General features: G+C 44.3%; 1 protein-coding gene across 11 annotated transcripts in view; it reads left to right on the top strand.

The window, feature by feature from the left end:
- huwe1 (HECT, UBA and WWE domain containing E3 ubiquitin protein ligase 1) overlaps window positions 1-4,422 on the top strand; it is a 50,089-nt gene extending 45,667 nt beyond the window's left edge. For all 11 annotated transcript variants that reach the window (XM_063464469.1, XM_063464463.1, XM_063464466.1 and 8 more), the window contains 11 exons: window positions 112-214; window positions 466-615; window positions 714-959; window positions 1,053-1,170; window positions 1,288-1,428; window positions 1,514-1,801; window positions 1,994-2,099; window positions 2,268-2,385; window positions 2,691-2,872; window positions 3,261-3,451; window positions 3,546-4,422. In XM_063464469.1, coding sequence (XP_063320539.1) covers window positions 112-214; window positions 466-615; window positions 714-959; window positions 1,053-1,170; window positions 1,288-1,428; window positions 1,514-1,801; window positions 1,994-2,099; window positions 2,268-2,385; window positions 2,691-2,872; window positions 3,261-3,451; window positions 3,546-3,648 — 1,746 coding nt within the window. In that variant the 3' untranslated portion in view covers window positions 3,649-4,422. The remainder of the gene's footprint in view (window positions 1-111; window positions 215-465; window positions 616-713; window positions 960-1,052; window positions 1,171-1,287; window positions 1,429-1,513; window positions 1,802-1,993; window positions 2,100-2,267; window positions 2,386-2,690; window positions 2,873-3,260; window positions 3,452-3,545) is intronic.
- Window positions 4,423-23,274: the final 18,852 nt, after the last annotated feature.

Raw genomic sequence — 23,274 nt, 5'->3', positions numbered from 1 at the left:
AATTATTTTCAAACAAGCCATCATGTTAATCATTATTTTGTTTCCCCCCCCCCCCCCCTGTTGTTCACATTCTGTTTCTGCCTCTGTTTCTGCCTGGTTTATTTTCTGTAGTCTGAAGGCCAGTCGGTTTCAGAATCCCAGTCAGCACAGAGAGATGATTCTCCAATGGATGTGGACCAGCCGTCTCCTCTAGAGCAAGACCCTGCACCTCTGGGTATGACTCACAAGCAGCCTGTTAATTGTACCTTAAAACACTCTCTGCTTTACTGTGATTTTTGCTTCAGTGGAAGATGCTTACATCTAATTGGAGTTCCTTTAAAAGAAAAAAACAAAACAAACCTTTTTGTTATAACAAGCAGCTGCAATACAGATAAATACATTTTTAATCACAGTCAAAATGAAATGTATATGACAGCTGACAGCAACGTTGATGCAATGATTCGGTCTATATTGTAACTTTATTAGATGAAGAAGGAAATGGTCAATCAGAGAGTGAAGAGAGACTTCCAGATCTCCCTCTGCTCAGTGAGCAGCTGTTGTTGGATGAACTATGGGATATGCTCGGGGAGTGTCTGAAAGAACTGGAGGAATCGCATGACCAGCATGCCGTCCTGGGTAGGTGGAAATTCAGAAATGTACATACTGTGATTTTTATATTCTACTAATTGCTATCAGGGATTAAGTAATATGTTCTCCTAATGCTGTTTTCCCAGTTCTCCAGCCTGCTGTGGAGGCATTCTTTCTAGTCCATGCCACAGAGCGAGAGAGCAAACCTCCTGTGAGGGATACGCGGGAGAGCCAGCTTTCTCACATCAAAGATGAACCTCCACCACTGTCTCCAGCACCTCTTACACCTGCCACACCTTCATCTCTAGACCCATTCTTTTCCAGGGAACCATCCTCCATGCACATCTCTTCAAATCTGCCACCAGACACTCAGAAGTTTCTCCGCTTTGCTGGTAAGCCTAAAATATTCAAATAAGGAGAATGATAAAGCTTTGTTTTAGTTCATGGTATATGTTCTAATGGGAGTCCTTACTCTTTATTTCTAGAAACTCACCGCACAGTACTTAATCAGATCCTGCGGCAGTCAACCACTCACTTGGCCGATGGACCTTTTGCAGTACTGGTTGACTACATACGCATCCTAGACTTTGATGTTAAGAGGAAGTAAGGAGAATTATCTTCAGCTTAAATTTTGTACTTTGAAGTGTTCCCTTTTTTTCTCCTGTTTTCCCTCCTTTTTTTCCATCGTTGACATGCTGGAATTTCTGTTTATCTCTGTAGGTACTTCCGCCAGGAATTGGAGCGGCTGGATGAAGGCCTGAGGAAGGAGGACATGGCAGTACATGTGAGGAGAGATCATGTGTTTGAGGACTCGTACAGGGAGCTGCATCGTAAGAGCCCAGAGGACATGAAGAACAGGCTGTAAGGCTTCATTACTCTTTCTGTCTATCTGCATGTCTCCTCAATTCAAACCCACTCAACTTGATCCACTCACCTTCCCTTACAGGTACATTGTTTTTGAAGGGGAGGAGGGTCAGGATGCTGGCGGCCTGCTGAGGGAATGGTACATGATCATCTCCCGGGAGATGTTCAACCCAATGTATGCCCTGTTCCGCACTTCACCAGGGGATCGTGTCACCTATACCATCAACCCATCATCGCACTGCAACCCCAACCATCTCAGCTACTTTAAGTTTGTGGGTCGTGTCGTGGCTAAGGCAGTCTATGATAATCGGTTACTGGAGTGCTACTTCACCCGCAGCTTCTACAAGCACATCTTGGGCAAGAGCGTCAGGTATTTGAGCTACTAGCATTTAAACCCAAGTGACCTAATTGTTGACACGTTGCACCAGTTAGTGTAATGATCTCAACAAACCCATGCCTAGTTAAATACAACACTAAATGTTGTGGCAGCCGGAGAACCAGTCAGCTATAGATTTTTCTTGAACGTGTCAATAATATGATTACATTTCTGTGGTATTCCTAGGTATACAGACATGGAAAGCGAGGATTACCCATTCTTCCAGGGCTTGGTTTACCTGTTGGAAAATGATGTTTCCACCCTGGGCTATGAGCTGACATTCAGCACAGAGGTTGGTGTCTATTCTTTATGTATTTGTTTCTGTTTGATGGAATTTAATATGTTCCTTAAAGGTTCGAAGTTCTCATAGATGTGCTGTTAAGGTTTAATTACCTGAACCCTTAAAAATGCTACTGCTATCTAGGGCAATGTTTTTGACTGTCTTTGACTGTATGTGTAGGTCCAGGAGTTTGGGGTATGTGAAGTCAGAGACCTCAAACCAAATGGAGCCAATATTTTGGTCACAGAGGAAAACAAAAAGGAGTATGTGCACCTGGTGTGCCAGATGAAGATGACAGGTGAGTCTTTTCTTAATACTAATGCTGTAATGCATCAGTGAAATTAAATGCTAAAATAATTAGTGTAGGCAAAAACAATAAGTCATCAGCAGATGCCATTTTATTGCCATGTTAAACCAGTATATAATGCAATCTAAATGATGCCACTAGGTGGCAGCACTGCAGCAGCATTAAAGATGCAAAGTTGAGCTACAACCATACATTATTGAGAGATGCTTTGAATTTTCAGGTGCTTAACTGAAAAATAAACAAACTCTCACTTCTGCAGAAAGAGCTTTTCATGAATACTTTGACTTCCTTTCTAGGTGCAATCCGCAAGCAACTCGCAGCCTTTCTTGAGGGTTTCTACGAGATCATCCCCAAGAGACTGATCTCCATCTTCACTGAGCAGGAGCTGGAACTGCTCATTTCTGGCCTGCCAGCTATTGACATCGATGACCTCAAGGCTAACACTGAATATCACAAGTACCAGTCCAGCTCAATCCAGGTAGGGATAAGGAAATGTTTGCAGTGTTTTTAATTGTTTGGTAAGATATGTGCACGATTCCTCCTGGAGGACTTAACAAATACATCAGCATGTAGCTGAACAGCGAATATTATTTATTTATTTTTGTTAATATGGAGCAGCTTGAACTTAAGTTTCCAGCTGTAGAAGTGATGCAGACACATTTGGTTCAATAAAGCGTTTCATTTGAACTTTCACACATAGCGCTGAATATGATTTGGGAATATTGAAAAGCCTTATAAATTATCTTAAATGTTTCTTGACCACAAGACACTTGCATATTGCTTAAGAATCACATTTTCTTACTATAACTGAAACAGAAATGTATGTTTGTAACTTGGATGCATTTTTCTTTCTTTCTCGCCTTTAGATTCAATGGTTCTGGAGGGCCTTGCGGTCATTTGATCAAGCAGACCGGGCCAAGTTCCTGCAGTTTGTCACTGGCACATCCAAGGTTCCCCTCCAGGGTTTTGCAGCTTTGGAAGGCATGAACGGCATCCAGAAGTTCCAGATCCACCGTGATGATCGATCCACTGACCGCCTGCCATCTGCTCACACTTGGTAAGCATGTTGAAAGTTGATATGGCACAAATATTTGTAGATGGTTCAAAAGAGCAAAACTTTAAAACTGTAATGTTTTCTTTTTCATCCTCAGCTTTAACCAGCTGGACCTTCCAGCCTACGAGAGCTACGAGAAGCTGAGACATATGCTGCTGTTGGCCATTCAGGAATGCTCCGAGGGATTCGGACTGGCTTAAACTCTGAGACTCTTAACACACACAGACATGCATACACTTAATTTTAGGTTTGCCTACTCCTTACACATTCAGATTGATAACCTTTGAACGCACACACATGCACACACCAACATAGACATTACTGGATTACTTGTTGAATGGCCTAGACTTGCTGGTTTCTATTCCATATAAAACAGATAAAACCAGCAAGTGAAATAGACTGATTGACATTGCGTACAACACAGAGAGCCTCATTCTGACACCGTTGTGTCTCCCTTCCCAATTTAATGGCAAATGCAAGAGGGGATTCAAAGGATAAAACATGGACTAATATAAGAGATGTTTTCTTCATTTAGTTTGATTTCTCTGTACAAAAGGTTTGGGAGTTTATTATGTTCAATCTTTTTTGTTCTCTGGCTGTGTAAAAAACAAAAAACAAAAAAAAGATTGTTTGAACAGGATGGTTATAAAACCTTTGGGGAAAAAATGTTGGTGGTTTCCTGTTGCAAATTTGTGACCTCACAAGCTTTGATGACGGGGAACATTTTTATGAGGGGTATATGAACAACTTGAAAAGTTTTGGAGCTATTCACAAAAATGCACTTTTCAAAGTTTTGTGGCATTTTTAAGGATGGTACAAAAATGAAGAGAAAACCTGAAGGAGATTTAAAAAAGAAAAGAAAAAAAAACATTAACCACATAAACTCTAGAGTATTTTTGGCTATTAAATCGCTGACCCAGCCTTGAGCCTTTGAATCAGAGTGGAATAACTACATGAATAAATGCATAAAAATGCGTTCATTGTCTCTTTTAACAGTGTTTTAACCATTATTTGCAGCAAATTAATTTCATCAAAGATGTCTCTATTCATAATTCTACTTAGCAGTTGAACAAACACAAAAAAAAATTGTTGCCACTCCGACACTCTAGTTGTGTGGCATGAGTACCAAATTGAACCCTTGCAATGCTACGAATCAGACTGACTTTTGGAAAAAAAAAAAATCACTTAAGCATGTAATAACTGATGCCATCGTGAGCAGAGTGCCTGCTGGGTAAAGGGATCAGTTGGAACCAGAAGAGGAGCCCAGCTTGACCCAGTTTGGCCTGCATTCTCAAACCTGTCCCCTGTGTGTGGTTTTCATTACTGATGAAAGAGAGAGACAACAAAACGATGGTATACACACATTTTCACCTTCACTGTCAGATTGCCACCTTTCCTTGGTTTTAACCAACCTGAAGACGTGATCTACTTGTGTGTTCAGTTTTGAAGTCAAAGGACCAACAATGGTCAGGTTATCTTGTCGTTTTACATCATCACAAAGTTTATTTAGGTTTGTCCTTACTTAAATGGGTTGTGTAGTCTAAACAAAACAAATCTGTTATAAGTTTAACTGTCATCGTCATTGCATGGTCATATTTAGTACGAGTACAAGGAAGCTGTAGTCCTCTCCCACATCGGTGCTAAAATATGACAAGCAAAACACAATTTCTGGAGTCTAGCAGCTTTGGTCGTTTAACAGTTAAACATGTTGACATACCAGATAGCAAAAAAGCAATGGGCACAAATTGTGTAAGTTTTTCTTTTTAGTTTAGACCATTTAAAACCACAGGCTACCCAGAAACCAAGTGTGTGAATTGACTCAAGTCCAAAATATTACTGGAAACCACACCACATGACCACAGCTGGACAGAGAACTGCACACCAACACTTAATCTCAATCCTTTCTGCTCTCTATGCGCTACTCACATCTGTTTTCATTTGTTTTCTTATTGTTTTACCTCGGAACAGCCCCCCACCCCCCCCAAAAAAACAACTGATATTTCCACTGAAGTAGAAGTTATAGTAAACGATACTGTTGATGATTTAGTGAGAAAACTTAAAAATGATTCAGTAGCTTGAATAACTATGTTTAGCTTGGATTAATTTGGCTTGTCAGTCTTTCTGATTATTGTGGAGGGATTTTGGCCCACTTTTCTTCAAAAAATTGCTTCGCTTCATTTACAGCCATTCACTCATTCATGTACAGCTCTCTTAAGGTACTGCCACAGCATTTCAGTCTGGATTCACTGAACCACTGCAATACCTTAGTCTGTTTTTTCTTTCTTTTCCTCTCCCTCACAATCATTATGTTGTAGGCATGCTACTGTGCTTTGAATCACTCTCATGTTCTGTACCAATATAGGCCACGCTTTAGCTGTCAGATAGGTGGCCTCACGTTTGACTCTAGAATACTTTAATATTCATCAGAGTTCATTGATAACTTGGTGACTATAAGGCTGTCCAGGTCCTGTGTCCCATCACCCCTCTACCACGGTGCTGACACCAGGTATGATGTGCTGATATGCTGGGTTTCGTGTGCGTTCCGACCAGACATCTCCACTTTGGTCTTGTTTGTCTAAAGGACATTGTTCCAGAGGTTTTGGGGTTTCTTTAGATGCAACTTTGCAAACCTAAACCGTCCGGTGACAACTTTCTCTTAGCAGCCCTTCAGTCTTTTCGTAATTGTACTGTCATAAGCTTTTAATATTTAACACACTCACTGAGGCCTGTGAAATCTGAGATGAAGCTCTTGGGCTGGGAGATAAAAAGATCAGGGCATTGTTTCAACACCCAACTGAATGCTCACGAACAGCAAACTGCCATCATGTCTTTTAGAGATGCTCACGATCACTTATTCAAGTGCAACATCTGGCTACTGTTTATCCTCTTAAATCCTATGGCAGCAGTAAGGATGCACAGAGTCCTGTGAATACTTTTCTTTTCACATGACTGTCCCTTTTTGTTTTAACAGCCGCACGTCACTCTGAATTACCAAAGTTTAAACTTGTGATATTTGCTCTGGTGCTTTGTGCTATTGTTTTGTTTTGTTACGTTTGTTTGTTTGTTTGTTTTAAAAGTCAAATTTTTTCACAATGCTGAACAAGAAGAACAAAAACGGATGTCTCATTTCGTGTTTATGAGGACATCGTGCCAAATAGTCACTGGAACAGAGCAACATCTGGTCAGTCTGTTTTTTGTAAATATGTTCTAGTGCTTGTAATTTCCTGTCATTCCCATTATCTTCTGCTTTTCTAGGATAATTCATGCCTTGAACCACACACTTATTCAAGACCTTTGAACTCATGGACTCTTCATTCTTAACTCTTAAGAATAACATCTTAACATCCCCAAGTTCCCTTCTTCTCCACAGTTTTTGTCACATCCACATTTTAGGCTTAAAAATATGTGGTTAAATATTCTTTGTAACACCACCCTGTTATTAATTCAAAAGAGAAATAATCTAATATCACCATTTACTTTCAGAAAACTTTTTAGTCATAGTACCAGCGTGTTTAAGAATATTATACATTGGTGTGGAAAAGTGTTTGCCCCCCAATGTGGCTGAATTTCAACAATTCTGCAGAGATGAGTGAGCAAAAATTCATCCACTGCAAAGCAAAAGACTCATTGCCAGTTGTCCCAAACACTTCATTACAGTTGTTGCTGCTAAGGATGGCCCAACCAGTCTTTTTCCCCCCTTAATAATAAAAACCTTAATTTAGAAACTGCATTTTGTGTTTAATTGTGTCATCTTTGTCTAATATTTAAATTTCTTTGATCTGAAACATTTAAGTGTGACAAACATACCAAAAATGGGAAATCAGGAAGGGGGCAACACTTTTTCACACCACTGTATCTTGTTCTGCTTCCTTGGGGTTCCCTGCTCCTCCTCTAAACCCCTCGCATGTCTGCACCTGTCGTTCCCTCCATTTCTCTCAATAATCCCCTGTGTATCCACCTTCTTTTCTCTGCTCTCACACGCCAAATTTGTTCCACTTCAGGACTCCTACAACACCAGAAATCGAATTGAACCCACCCACCAATGTTTCTTTGCTGTTTCTTTGACCCTCCCCCCACCTCAGCTCCCGCCACAAACCTGCACACCAGTGGCAGAATAGTAAGCGTCCATGTCTGATTTGGTGCGTGCTGAGGCGTGATAAATGAAATTACAGTGCTGTCATGCAGGGATTTCAGAGCCCCGCAGTAAGACCTGGTTTTACAGTACAATGGCCAGCCACATCTCCTGCATGTATGAAACACAGATGCCATTTTCCATTTGCCACACTTGATTCACATTCTGTAAGCATCTGTTGCTTTGTTAAGGCTTTGGTTTCCAATTAAATGGTGGGGAACTAATTAATGCTTTCAGGGAATTTGCCTGGCAGAAGATTTCACTAGAGTGGGCTAACTTCTCTGCTAACCAGGGGGGATATTTGATTTCTCTTGAAGAAATTATGTTGCACCTCTGGCTCAATGTTTCCCGTAAGCGTATATTAGGGATGAAGATGTCAGCAGTGCTGCCAAATGAGCTGTTGCAATGCATTGTGCCGGCACTTCCACTGGGTGGGGATGATTAGACTGTGCAAGACTGAACAAGGTGTTGTCTGTTCTCCATGTCGGTGCATTTTGTTTTACAGAAAAGTGGCTTGATTCCCATTTCATGCTCTGGAAGTGATTTAGGAGTGACTGTTGTGAGAGTTTAAAGTGTGTGTGTGTGTGTGTGTGTGTGTGTGTGTGTGGAGCATCTGGTGCTGCCAGTCTGCAGTATGGTAAATTCAAATTTCACAGTTCTATGGTACACTTTGAGAAACAAAATACCCTGTGATTGTTTAAAAAGACAGCAAAAAAACCCCAACAAACTACATCATGTGTCGGCTGTTTTAAGAAAATAAACTTTAAGTTAAAGCATGCCAAAAAAGAAAGAAAGAAAAGTGCTCCCTCCTCATCAGTGATAGTGGAGCTGAGGAGGAAATGAATGCCAATGGAGTTCATTAATAATGTCTGTGTATGAGCCAGAAAGCTCTCAGCTTAATTCATTTTACTGCTGTGGAATAAATCACAATATTACTGCTCTCACAGATAAAAGGTTTTCTTTCAGTACTGAGCCCAAACGGGCAACGGGACAAAATCAGTTCATTAGAGTAATTGGTTTAATGTTTCTAATTACCTAGAGATATTTATGCTGAAGAAAACTCAAGACGGTGCATAACCCTTTCTTTGCAGAATTAATCAGCCATTTATTTCCAAATCAAGGGTTTGATGATACTCTGAGGTGCCACAAGGAAAAGCGAGGCTTGAATATTCATAATCAATAAACTCTGACTTTGTTTGCAGTGTGAACACTGTGCTAACAGCTCACCATTAAGTTTGTGCATTAATCACTGGGTAGGTGTTCCAGTTGCAAAGTATTCCAATAGAAAGTTTTAAATTTAGAAAAATTACTTTCTTTTTTGTCATGTTTATCTCTACTTTCTGAACTTCTTCCAGCTGGTGATGGGAACACTGTGTACCAAATGTACGGATGAAGGAGAAGCTTGACATATCAAGGAGGACAGGAGCAGCCCTCAGTTTTGACAGCAGTGCAGCGGGTTGGGGAGGGTGTTATGTGCTGTTGTTGAATGTGTCGGCATTGTCATCACCTCCTGATTAGGCTGCTATCTCTGCTCTGCCTCTGAGGACAACGTCTGTAGAGAGCTGCAAAAAGTGAGTGTGTATTTCAGGCAGATGAGCTGAACTCCATGTAGTGACAAATCTTTGTGCTTCTGTTTGTGAAGCAGAGGGAGATTGGAGACGAGGAAGAGGAGGAATTAAAAAAACAAAGTTGGGCTCAGGTGGGTGTACATAGGCTGGCTTTGGGTCACAGAAATGAGCACAGTGCAGTGACTGCACAGTCCAGACCCAAACCAGAAGTGACAGTCTGTCTACTGTAAAGGTCATAGTCTTTATTACCTCTGTGGTCGCTATCTCTCTACGCACATCTGCGACCACCTCCCCTCCAAGCTTCTCCCTCACCTCCCCTCAGGGGCACAGCAGTAGGCACCTTGTGGCATTTTAGAGAAGCCAAGCCACCGCGTGAAATTCAGCCCTGCTACATTACTGATCACGTAGTGGAGTAATTTTACTGAGCCACAGAGAGACATGTGCTACACAGAAGGCAAAGACTGCGGGACGATTTAATGGCACCACATAAAATCTGCGTATTTATCTTCAAATAAGGCACAGAAACCTTAACAGTGAATAAGCTCCATGTCTTTGTGGGACTTTTTCCCATCTCTACTACATTACATTACACTTAAAAATGCAAACAATTAGATGATGCAACTCCCACGTGGTCAGTAGTAACACAAGATCAAGAAGGTAAAGGGTCGTTTCTATTTTTGAGGTTTGGGAGGAAAGCCTTTGAAGTGAATGACTGTAAACAAACATCACAGTCATTCCTTTGCTTTAACAACACAACACGCAGCAACAAGTTCTATGCAAACACCTCAATTTGAATATCAATGACATGAATTTGAGTATACATAAGCTGCAATTGACCATTTCCGATCTGACTGCCTGGCCTCGATTTCTGGTACCAATGTCTTATCTGTAGTGGTGGTCTAACCCTTGGTGTACCACATCTGGTTTGTCTGAAGCTGACTCACGGTTATTTACATTTAGTTAACATGCATAATGAGATGGATTCTGATGAGTGAAGCGCCGGTCATATCTAGCAGCCATACCACTCCAAGCATGGGCGGAAACTAAATCAGAGTCATTTCCCCTCAATTACTGAGTGATTAATGCCAGGTCAGAGACGACCAGCTGACCTTCTGGCCACATAATGACTTTACATGGATCAATGGATCTCCAAAAACCAGACACACCAGCAACCCAAGAACTGTGTAGTCAAAATCTCAGGGAATGAGAGTTGGTGAAACCTGCTCTGACTGCTCACTTCTCACTCTTGGTTTGTCTTTTTTTAACTTTTGTTACCTGTCACCTTTCTCCATTTTTTTTCCCTTTATAAAATAGTCACAGTCCCCCCCCCCCCCCCCCCCCCCCCCCCAAAATCTCTTTCTTTTTCCCAGCGCTGGCAATACTGTTGACTCACTGCTATTTTCCTTTGCGTGTCAATGTGTTTAAAACATTTTTCTGTCACTCTCTGCGGCTCTTCCATGCATTTCCTCAATATTTTCTACTTGATTTAACTTTCTGTCAACCATGAACTCCTCTGTACTCTAGAGTCAGATTTGAGGCCATCTGTCTGACAGCTACATCCTGGCCCTAATTGGGTCATGCCACTGGACAGTGATCCCAGCAAACCAGCAAGAAAACAAGTGTTGCAATGGCCCAGTCATAGTCCAGATCTCAACCTTCTAAATCCTTAAGAGAGCTGTAGATAAACGAGTGACCACCAACCTCAATGAACTTAAGCATTCTAACACAGTGATGTGGAAAACTAATAAACTTACAAAGAAACTATATTGCTCCAAGAGGCATTGACTCATGGGCTGCACTGCTACCATACTTAATTTTGGTTAACTAACAAAATGCAATATGTCGCGTGTTGTTCATGTAGAACCTGGTGAGAGCAAGATGTTGTTGTTTTTTTAATCATGCCCAAAAGATTTTTCATGTGACTGTATATATATTTACATATATATTTAAATATGTTGGATTTAACAGTAGCAACATTAGTTGAAAAAGCTGGACGAAGGTTAATAAAGGTCTGGAAAGACGTTAAAGAACAAAATAGGTTTTTAGGAGTCTGTCAGAGCTAAAGATGGTGAAGGGTTCATCAGTCAGTGAAGAACTAGGGGCAATAGTTCAAGAATTTAAGAACCTTTTTCAACATAAAATAAACTTATTTCATCATCTTACATACAGATTACAATTAAAATGTTCAGAGGATACAGAAATATCTCTGTATGCAAGGGACAAGGCTGAAACCCCAATTTTCAATGGCTGTGATCTTTAGACCTTCAAATCTCACCATATTTAACTAGAAAATAGAGTTGCAGTGTAAAGATTAGTGCCTGGGCTCAGAAACACCTCTAAAACCCACTAACAGTGATAACTAATCACTGCATACACATACAGTTGTAGTCAGGAATATGTATCCACTCATCATGGGTGTGAATGTCATGGTAATGCTTGTTTAAACATGCTTTAGCACCTCGATCAGATGCTTTTGATCCCTGTCAAAAGAAAATTGTCGATAAGCTTCTGGCATAATTCTCACTGGATATTTGAACACTCTTCTAGGTAGAGTTTATTTAAATTTCCTGGCAGAGACCTGGCTTTTTTTGTCTTCTGACAAAGAAACTTTTCTGCAGAAGGCGAAATGCTTCTGTTCACTTGGGCAGCTACAAATTTCAGTCGAGTTTAAAGGTGTCGACTGTGGAGAAGGGGCTTCTTCTATTCTCTCAGGACAGTGACACTGGTGCTCCAGCAGTTTTCACTTCACAGTAAACCTGAGCTTTGGTTGGTTGCAGGGTTGTCTTAAAAACCTTAACCCATCTCCTTCAGTCTCAAGCTAACAGTTTGGGTTCCCTTTCAGTCGATTCACTCGGTACAACACATAAGTATGGGATATCACGCCCTCGCGTGTCCTGGCTGAAGAAACCTTTATTCACGCCTTTAAGGCAGATGACGTGTGATGACACGCGCATGGCCCCGCCCGCACATATAGCCGCTGTCATCACAGTCATCCCTCAGTTCTTACGCTCTTCACCTCGCTGAGAACACCTCTGCTGAGTTGGGCTAGCTAGCTGCTGCTAGTTAGCTCCGTTGTCTGCCAACTTGAACTTAGCTTAACTGCCCCTGTTGGTGTTAGCCTCCACCGCCCAGTTGGTGCGTAGGCTGCCCGCGGAGCGCTATTTTCAAGTTTTTCTTGTGCAGCGTTTCGCTTTGCGTTTTGGAATGGACTCCAAACCGAAGCGAGCAAAGCAGAAATCTTCTGTTCGCCCCTGTCCTCAGGGATGCGGTTTCTCTTTGCACGACAGCGACCAGCACGATGCCTGCCCTGTCTGCCTGGGGATCGTCCACGCTAGGAGAGCGTTGACGGAGCCCGAAGCCTGTGCGTTTTGTCGCCAGCTCCGGCGCTCGACCCTGGAAAGACGGGTGACGTTTGTGGAAAGAGTGCTGGGACGCTCGGCTGTCGCACGGCATGACCCTCTCCTTTCCGAGTCTGGAGCCCCGGCTTCGTCCGAGTCCGAAGACGAGGATTTTCCGGTCGATGTCCCCGCGATTAGCTGGGCTGACCACATGGAATATGTTGACGGGTTAGCCGATGACGAGCCGGAACCATGCAGGAGCGCTGACGGGCTTCAGCCTGGGTTGAAGCCCGCCAGCGCTCCCCAGGAAGACGATGACGTGCTGGACATCGGCCTGGACATCCATGGTTTGTCGGAGGATGAGCAGGAGAGCTCATTGTCGGCCCAATGTGCCGCCGCTGCTGCGCCGGTCGGCCACGATGACACTTCTCTTTTCTCCCTGTTTCGCCGTGCTGCTGAGAAGCTGCAGGTGGACTGGCCCTCTCCTCCACCAGCTCGGAAGCCGTCGCGGTTCGCGGGTTTTTTCCTCCCACCGGAGCCCGCAACGGCCAAAAACTGCCTTCCCATGTTCCCAGACTTTCTCTGCGAGCTAACAGCGTCATGGGACAAACCTCTGTCTACCCGCGTCACTGTGCCCGGCTATGGACAGTACATGGAATTGGACGGCGCCGAGGGGGCTGGCTTAGCTAACCCACCCCCTATGGAGCCGTCTCTGGCTGCTTATCTGGCCCCGTCCCATAACCATGGTGTCGGTGGCCCCGCAACTCTGCCGTCCAAGCACTGCAGATTCTCTGCCTCGCAGCTGGAGAAGATTTATCGGGCTCAGGCCGGCACTGCTCGCGCCATGAGCTCCGTCACCATGCTCCAGACGTACCAGGCAATGTGCCTGGCGGAGCTTGGATCGCTGGTTCCTGATGACAGCCCGCTGGCACCTCTTCTTAACGAGGTCAGAGTCACCACGGATTACATCCTCCGTGCGTCTCGCTGTGCAGCGCTCTCCCTGGGCAGAGGGATGGCTTCGACAGTAGTGGCGCAGAGGCACCTGTGGCTGACCCTCTCCGACGTCCCGGATAGGGACAGAGCTGTGTATCTGGACGCACCAGTGTCTGCGGCTGGGTTATTCGGACATTCACTTGAAGCCATTCAGGCTAGATTCGATCTGAGGAAGAAGCAGACGGAAGCTCTGCGCGACATCATCCCCAGACGTCAGCTCCAGCCCAAGCCCGCAGCTAGCTCTCACAGGCCCGCCGCTCCTCTGACGACTGGCAAGAGACCGGCGCCCACTGCTGGAGTGGGTGTGCCGCCGGCGAGAGCACGTCCTCCGGCCCGAGCTCCACGCCAGTCGGCCTGGAGCAAAGGCCCACCCTCGGGCCCCCGACGGGACCCGACGCCAAGGAGGAAGAAGCCTCAGCCCTCCTAGCTGTGGTTTCGAGTCGAGAAGGGGTCCAGCAGCAGGGAGACGCTGTTTTTACCCCTCTGTTGCCGCACAAGAGGTGCCGCTTAAGTTCTGTTCAGGTTGTCAGCCCCAGAAGGCGCTGCACTTTCCTATCACCGTCTCCCAAGCACAAAACCCCTGCACACAAATTGCCTCAGGTAACTCCCTGTTCAGGTGTGTTAAATGTTCAAGTGACCACATCGAGTGTTCCCGCTGTTTTTCATTGTTGTGCCCCAGAAAAGGTGCATCCAACAAAATGTATGAATGTACATGTTTCCATGTTACAATCAATAAAGAGTGTTGTTTATTCTCAAACAATCACAAATGCTCAGCCTGCAGGCAAAATGAGCCAGGTCAGGCAGGTGATGCAGTTCCCTGCAGACGCACTGGGGGGCGACGACGCCCCGCCGACGGTGCTGCAGGTCAGCCGGCTGGCTGCTCACTTCCCTCAGTGGCGCGCTTGCGCCCCCTCTCCGTGGGTGCTGCAAACCGTTGCCATGGGTTACCGGTTGCAGTTCCGGGTCAAGCCGCCTCGTTTCCAAAGAGTCGTAAACACGACTGTCAACACCGAGGCAGCCATGATACTCAGAGAGGAAATACAGGCGCTATTGCAGAAAAGAGCAATACGAGTGGTCCCCGCTTCGGAGGCAGACAAAGGTTGGTACAGCCGTTATTTTGTCGTTCCGAAAAAAGGGGGAGGGCTTCGTCCCATCCTCGACCTGCGAGTCTTGAACACGTATCTACGAACGTACAGGTTCAAGATGCTAACACTCAGACAGCTCTTGAATGCAGTCGGCCCGAGAGATTGGTTTGCGACAATCGATCTAACAGATGCTTATTTTCATGTCGCTATACACCCGAAACACAGGCAGTTTCTGAGGTTTGCATTCGAGGGCGTAGCCTACGAATACCTAGTGCTGCCGTTCGGGCTGTCGCTCGCTCCCCGCACCTTTACGAAATGTGCCGAGGCAGCGCTAGCGCCCCTCAGAGAGAGAGGCATCCGCATCTTAGCCTACCTAGACGACTGGGCTCTCGTAGCTTGCTCCAGAGAGCAGGCGGAGACACAGCTGTCGCTGGTTCTGTCACACATTCAGACACTGGGGTTCTCTGTGAACTTTCAAAAGAGCTCGCTAATCCCGAGTCAACAGATTACTTTTCTCGGTCTGGAAATATGCTCTCTTTCCAGCCGCGCACGTTTGTCGGAGCACAGAGTGGCCGCGTTTCATCGCTGCCTCGCTCAGTTTCAGCTGGGACGCAGACTGCGTTTCCAGACGATATTGCGCTTGTTGGGCATGATGGCATCTATGATCGCCGTAGTGCCACTTGGACCGTTAAAAATGAGGGCGTTTCAACGCTGGACTCTCTCTCACCGTTTGTGTGCTTCGCGTCACCTCCGGAGGAGGCTGCCGGTAACCGCGTCTTGCATGCTAGCTCTCCGTCCTTGGAGGGAGCCCAGGCTGCTGCATCAGGGCTCTCGGATTGGGAGGGTGTTGTTTCGCAAGGTGGTGTCCACAGATGCTTCCCTAAGAGGGTGGGGAGCGCTGTGCGAGGGTGCGTCAGTGAGAGGGATCTGGTCCGCAGCTCAGCGCCAGCTGCACATCAACCACTTAGAGCTGTTAGCAGTGTTCTTAGCTCTAAAGCATTTCCGTCCAGTCCTGCAGGGCCAGCATGTCTTAGTCAGGACGGACAATTCAACAGTGGTGTCTTACATAAACAGGCAGGGAGGAACACGCTCTCTTCCCCTGTTGCAGCTGTCTCGCTCTCTGCTGTTATGGTGCAGTGTTCATTTTCTGACTCTAAGAGCCACCCATGTCCCAGGCCACCTGAACCTGGGGCCGGACCTTCTCTCCAGGGGGGGTCCTCTGGTGAGAGAATGGAGGTTACACCCTTCAATAGTGGCTCAGATTTGGGATCTATTTGGCGAGGCGCAAATAGATCTTTTTGCTTCCAGGGTAAATACTCACTGCCCCCTGTACTTCTCCATAATCGACCACGATGCACCCTTGGGCTTGGACGCGCTAGCGCACCAATGGCCAGACGTGCTCCTGTATGCATTTCCCCCAGTGGAAATGATATCTCCAGTTCTAGAGAGGGTGCGTCGGCATTCCCTCTCTCTGATCCTGGTGGCCCCTTGGTGGCCCGCGAGGTCGTGGTATGCAGAGATAATCAGCCTGCTAGCAGCGAGTCCTTGGCAGCTTCCTCTCCGCAGGGATCTCCTCTCTCAGGCGGGAGGAGAAGTGTTTCATCCGCGCCCGGATCTGTGGCGCCTTCATGCTTACCTGCTGAGAGGTTAAACTTGGTTGCTAAGGGTTTGCCACCTAGTGTGATAGCGACAATTCAGAGCGCTAGAGCCTCATCTACTAGAGGCTTGTACGCTTACAAATGGCGAGCCTTCGAGCAATGGTGCCAGGACCGCCATACTCTCCCATTTCAGTGCTCTATTGTGGATGTTTTGACATTCCTGCAGGAGCTGCTGGATAAAGGCCTTTCGTTTTCGACAATCAAGGTTTATTTAGCAGCTATATCTGCTTGTCATATTGGCTTTGACGGGGTGACACCAGGTGCTCATCCCCTCGCCATACGTTTTCTGAAAGGGGTTCGCCGGCTGAGGCCCGTGCTTAAGTCCAGTGTCCCTGCTTGGGACTTGTCTTTGGTGCTGGAGGCCCTTTGTAGCCCCCCGTTTGAACCCATTGAGTCTGTGGATATGAAATTTCTTTCATATAAGACCGCATTACTTCTCGCTTTGGCTTCAGCGAAGCGAGTGGGTGACCTTCATGTGCTGTCTGTGCATCCCGCCTGCACACAGTTTTCTCCTGATGGCCACAAGGTCGTATTGCGTCCAAATGCTGCCTATTTTCCCAAGATCATGCCTGCATCTTATAGCTCAATGGAGTTTGAGTTGCTGAGCTTTTGCTCCCCTCCTTTTGAATCTGAGGAGCAGAGGAGGATGCATTCTCTTTGTCCAGTGCGTGTGCTACGCACCTACATTGAGCGCACTCAGGATGTGCGTTTATGTGACCAGCTGTTTGTCTGCTTCGCTAATCCAAATAGAGGTAGAGCTCTGTCCAAACAGAGGCTGTCCCACTGGATTATAGAAGCTATCTCACTGGCATACGGCACCAGAGGTCTTGCGTTGCCCCACGGGGTGGGAGCTCATTCCACCAGGGGGATGGCGACCTCATGGGTTCTTTTTAGAGGGGTGCCTGTAGCTGATATTTGTGCAGCAGCTAGTTGGGCATCGCCGCACACTTTTGTGCGGTTTTATCGGTTGGACGTTACAGCCCCTTCGGTGGCTCATGCTGTCCTTTCTGCTGGGTCTACCACTCACTAAGGATGTGGTGGTCCCATTCCGGTTCGGTGGCTGCTCTGCGGGGCGTGTATATATGTCCCATACTTATGTGTTGTACCGAGTGAATCGACTGAAAGGGAACGAATAGTTATGTCTATAACTTCTGTTCCCTGAAGGAGAGGAACGAGGTACAACACAGGGTGGCCCCACTGAGCAGTTGGCTCGGTGAAGAGCGGCTATCGAACTGAGGGATGACTGTGATGACAGCGGCTATATGTGCGGGCGGGGCCATGCGCGTGTCATCACACGTCATCTGCCTTAAAGGCGTGAATAAAGGTTTCTTCAGCCAGGACACGCGAGGGCGTGATATCCCATACTTATGTGTTGTACCTCGTTCCTCTCCTTCAGGGAACAGAAGTTATAGACATAACTATTCGTTTTCTTCTAGACCTCGGCAAAGGGGTGACACATCAGAATAACTCGTATGTAGGTACAATTGTTTGAACTGATGATCTTGGAATCTGCAGTTCTTTAGAAATGACTCCACACAGGCCTTCCCAACTTTTGTAAATCTAAGGAAGTTCTTCTTAGATCTTCACTGAGTTCCCATTGTTCTGAGAATTGGTCAAGCCAATGAGTGCTATCAAACAAATCACTTTTATACTGCAAAGAGAAACTGCTGCTCGTAGTCAATAATGATCACTTAAAAGAAGTTTACAGGCCTTTGTCTTTATAAGTTAAAAGACATTGAAGAACCATCGGCACTACTTTTTAAAAGATTTGATGTGTATACATAAAGTTTTGTGTAGTTCAGAAAATCCCAAAAAACTTCCAATTCTTGTGTTTTAAAGTCCTTAAAGATGTTTGCTGTACAATCATTACACACTGGAAAAAAAAAAGTTCAAAGAAAATTACCATGACGTTCATACCCATGATGGTAAAACGGGAAAACTGTGGACTGACAGATTTTCAACTCTTTTTTTTTTTTGCACATCTCATAAAACCAGATTTTGTATTGACAGTAGAACACAGAAAACATATGCAAGGGTTAAACACAAATTCTACAATTTTAAGAAAAATACCAGCTCATATTTGAATGGGACGGCAGCGAAACATCCCAAAAAAGTTGGGACAGGAGCAACAAAAGGCTGGAAAAGTAAGAGGGACTAAAAAGAAACAGCTGGAGGAGCATTGTGCAACTAATTGGCTGCTGATGTGTCAAACTGTCTTCAGGCAGCTTGCTGTGATAGACGAGGGATTCAAAGCTTTTCGCATAACATTTGGGCTCATTTTACAGAAGATGTTTTAACATGACACAGTGGGAAGATCAATTAAACACGTGCAAATAATTAAAAAAAACCAAAAATTTTAAAAGATTTTCTTTTCCTGTAGGAAAAGGAAAGATGCTTTTGTCAGGGCACATTTAGGATTAAACCTTTCATTATTATCTTATAGTTATTATCAGTGTTGGGGAGTAACGGAATACATGTACCGCCGTTACGTATTTAAAATACAAAATATGAGTAACTGTATTCCGTTACAGTTACCGTTTAAAAAGGTAGTATTTAGAATACAGTTACTTTGTTGAAATAAATGGATTACACGGCGGTACTTTCCTGTTTCATATTGTCGCGGGTCAGGACTGTTTGGGTTTGTTTGACAGCTTCGCTCTGTTGTTCCTGGCGGCAGCGTTACGGTTGCCATGGTTACAGGGCGACGCTCTCTCTCTCTGCGTGTTTCCTGGGTGAGAGAGCGCTTTTTTATTGTTGTTGTTGTGCTAAGCTAATAGGCAGAATGCTACAGGCATAGCTCTAAAGAATGTAGCCTCCTGGGCAGTGTAGTCTGTGCTGCAGGGAGAATGGACTGCTATACACGTTATGTGTCTGTGAGCGGGGGAGGGAGAAAAAGGAAAAGTACAGCTGTCACCGAGCAGAAACGGGAGATGGAAGCATGTAAATATAATAATAACCACTGCAGCCAAGAAGAGTGCCTGATGAGCCCAGTTGTAAGTAAGCTATTAAGACTCGACTGTACGCTGTGTTCGTGTTTTCCTCCGAAAACAATAAGTTCTGTTGGAGCAGCCTTTCAACGCCTCTCTCTGTCTCTCGCAAGCAAAGTTGACCCAGACAACAAAGTAAAGCTAGTTTTCGGCTACGAGCCCAACACGAACCCCACGTATTAGCCAGAGGTCTCTTTACTACGGTTCGGAGCCGCGGACCTTCAGCAACAGTAATAAATCACAGCAATAGTACATTCACATAGTTGTAAAAAGCATGATAATATATTAAGTAATCCAAAGTATTCAGAATACGTTACTGTCATTGAGTAACGTAACGGAATACGTTACAGAATACATTTTGGGGCATGTATTCTGTAATCTGTAATGGAATACATTTTAAAAGTAACTTTCCCAACACTGGTTATTATTATATATAGAGCCATCTGTTTCTTATATAATTGATATGTGTCTCACTCTTGTTAACTCTATCCTAATTTAACCATGAAGAGAAATGTTGTTGTTTTTTTTAAAGCTTTCTTTGCTTTTCGAGCCAACCAGGAAAGACTTTACACAGTGTTTGTAGCTTTTTTTGAGGACTATCTGTATTTATTTTTGAGTCCACCACGCCATCCTTGGTGACACACTATCCTCTTTTTCCTCCCTTAATCTCTTGTTCCCTCCTCTATCTCAGTACCTCTTTTCTCTTTCTCTCTCTCTCTCCCTTGCTGAAACTCCACACCCACATTGCAGCCCTTTGCTATACTGCCCCTGTCTGCTCGCTTCTTTTTAAGCTGATGAAATTGCCCCACCTTCCCCGCTCCCTCACCCTTCTCTGTCTTTTGCTGACTGCGTCTGTTTTTCCTGCAACTCCGGGCTTTAACTTGTTCATTCATAACCTTTCCTTCTCCCTCTCTCTCCCATCCTCCTCCTCATATATCATTCCATCTCTCCCGCCAGTCTGCTAGCTGACTCACTTACAGTCAAGTCGGGAGGAAGGAAAATGAGCAGAGAGCTTTTGCAAGGGCAAGTGAGAAGTCTCTCACAGATGAATGGGTTTGAGTGAAGGCCCAGCCAGCGGGTATGAAGAAGTGACAGCTGAGAATAAAAGTCTCCTCACAGATATGTTTATACTGCAAAGGTCGTGGAGGTGATTTTTATTTTATTTCTTCCTTTTGCTCGAGTCTCTTTAACATGAAACTGCTTTTAGGGAAGTGAAACGATCAGAAAGAGGGAGCAGAGACATCATCCCTATTGATTTACTTGAGTGCAACTTCATACAAGCTGGATGCAAATTTTCCAACATCCTCCACTTGCAACTGCCTCTGGAATATTACTGCACTGGAATTTAGCTGTGGACTAAGAATCACTAATGAAACTATAAAGAGAATAATAATTATGATCCAGCTTTTGGGCTTCTTGTAAAGTCTCTGTAAATTTTAGTTTTATTCACCGTTTTTCAACATCTTTTTTAAAAAAAAATGTTACCAAACCCAGATTTTCTTTTAGCATTTCTATTTTCTAAGGTAGCACTGCCATCTCTGCTCCATGTTCTTGTTCAGCCTGTAACCCAGTTTTAGTCTCCACTCCTGGCATCCAACCAAGCACAGATTTCACTTTGACCTTGCAGCCTTTCTTCAGCCATCCAGCCTCTCCTGAGAATAATGGCTGGGGTTTTCACCTAACTAGCATCATCAATCATTATTCCCATCCTGTCTGCTGCTGTAGCGGCTTTTGTCTGAATGCTTGGCAGATCCTCGGACACCAGCGGCAGATGGGCACGCTGGCACCCTCAGGTTGATGAGGAGCACAAAGAGAAACTACAGCAGCTCAGAAACTACTCAGCTACATCAATGTTTCTGGAAGGGTCAGTGATTCTGCCAAATGTAGAATACTGTGAAAAAGTCTTGAGCTGCCCCTCATTTCTTTAAATTTTGCGAGGAAAATGGGAAATATGTGCAGCAATTTTATTGAAACATGCAAATGTACATGTAAATACAGTATATGAGGCAAAAACAGAATTTGTACAATTCTAATGAGCTTGAAAATTAATACTTAACCACTTTATCCTCCAACACAGCGTGAATTCTATTAGCAAAACTTTCTCATAATTATTTAAAGGGTGTTCAAGAGTAGTTCTCCAGGCTTCTTGAAGGACATTCAAAGCTCTTCTTTGGATGTTCCGTTGTCTATCAAGATGATCCCAAACAGCTTCGATGATGTTGAGGTCTGGGCTCTGGGGAGATCAATCCATGACTGATAATGATCCATTGTGTGCTTTACTGTGCATGTATCTGCACTGGCAGTGTGTTTGGGATCAGCTGAAAAATGAAGCTGTTGCCAGTGAGAATTCTTGCTGATGACACTGGTGCACAAACATAAGACATGCAGCTCCAAACCAAGACAGAGCTTCCACCATGTTTTACAGTTGGCTCTAGACACTCACTGTTATACCTATTTATAACAAATTGAACCAAAACTCTCATATTTTGGATTAATAACTCCATAATATGTGTTTTTCAGTCCAGGTCTTCCTCTTTTCCCACTGCCTGGCAGCTCCATATTCACCACACTTTGTCCAGTATATCCACTATCCCTCCTCTGCACATGTCCAAACCATCTCAGCCCTACCTCTGTGACGTTGTCTCAAAAAACACTCAGTCTGAGCTGTCCCTTCTCATTTCTAATCCTGTCCGTCCAGGTCACTACCAATGAATTTTAGCATTTTGATTGGAAAATGTGAACATCTTTAGCTCTGTCACCTCCAGCTCAGAATACCTGTCTTTTTGTCACTATCCCCAAACCATACATCATTAGCAGGACTCACTACCATATTGTCTCCACCCTGCCCCAACTTTCTTCTTCACATCTCTTGTGCATTTACTGTTGCTTTGGATGGTTGATCCCAGGTATTTTAACCCATCTACCTTTACTGTCTCGTGAAGCTCCTTGTGTATTCACCTTTCCACCCATTTTCCTCTCACATTTTAAAGTAAATTTTCCAGTTTTCATGTTCTATATAGCTGCCCTCGCTTCCTCCTTACTAATCCTCTGTGCTTCTTGACTCACTCACTGTCCTCCATCCCTCCCCCTCCTCCTCCTCCTCGTCCTCTCATCCCACTTTCCCCATCTCTCTCAGTCTCTCTCTTTGATTCACAAAGAGAGTGATGCACTGCAGCATTAGTTACTCTGGGACTGCTACCTCATAAACATATGTAAGAGAATTACAAAATAAGTAGTATGTAGTAGTAGAAGTAGTAATGATAATCTTAAAACAGCATAAGGATAAACATTTACGCAGCCTGAAGGCAACACATGTTTGAGTTCAGCTAGGTTTGTGAAATTGTGTGAAATTAAGAGGAGCAACTGCTTAAAGGATTAAAACGTTGGGTGTCACCTTTTTATAACGAGCTTGTTGACTTGTGGTTGTACTTTGTATTAGAGGGTCCTCGAGATAAAGAAATGTTAGAAATATTGTAATGTTCTGTAGGCTACAATCAAATGGCTTACACGGAGTCAAGCAGGAGTACCTGCATGATCAACCATGGCATTTCTATCGAGGACAGAACAAAACAATTTTATTTATATGGATTATAGCACAAATGTGTTTTTAAATGTGAGCTAGGGGTTTGACCATTTTTAAACTTCACAGTGAAACTATTACATACAAGACTACTAATATAGCTTATAAGAACAGGAAACACGTTTAATAAGAGCGTGTGGAGTGCAGTTGGTTCGGTTAAGCAGTCTAGTAGGCAGTCAGAGGCGTGACATGATACCTCTGATTGAGAAAAACAAGTGTAGATGATGCCTCTGGGTGGGAAAGAATTATCTTTCCAGTGCCAACCCCAGCCTACCCCTTTGTCCCATAATCCTGTGTTCTTTTGCAGGATTAATACACTTTTTTGTTTGTTTAACCTGACTCCTCTGTGTTTGCATTTTGGATCCTCCTTTTGAACGCCTTGCAGCCCTAAAGGGTTTTAGAGAATGAATGGGGATGGAGGAGGTTTTAAAATAGTGCCACTTTATTCAGTGCTTTAAAAGCAAATAAAAGAACATTCAGTTCTA

The sequence above is a fragment of the Pelmatolapia mariae genome, linkage group LG20 (genome assembly GCF_036321145.2).
Source record: "Pelmatolapia mariae isolate MD_Pm_ZW linkage group LG20, Pm_UMD_F_2, whole genome shotgun sequence".
NCBI classification, from domain to species: Eukaryota; Metazoa; Chordata; class Actinopteri; order Cichliformes; family Cichlidae; genus Pelmatolapia; species Pelmatolapia mariae.
The sequence above is the reverse complement of the archived record's forward strand: the minus strand, read 5'-3'. Positions and strand labels throughout refer to the sequence as shown.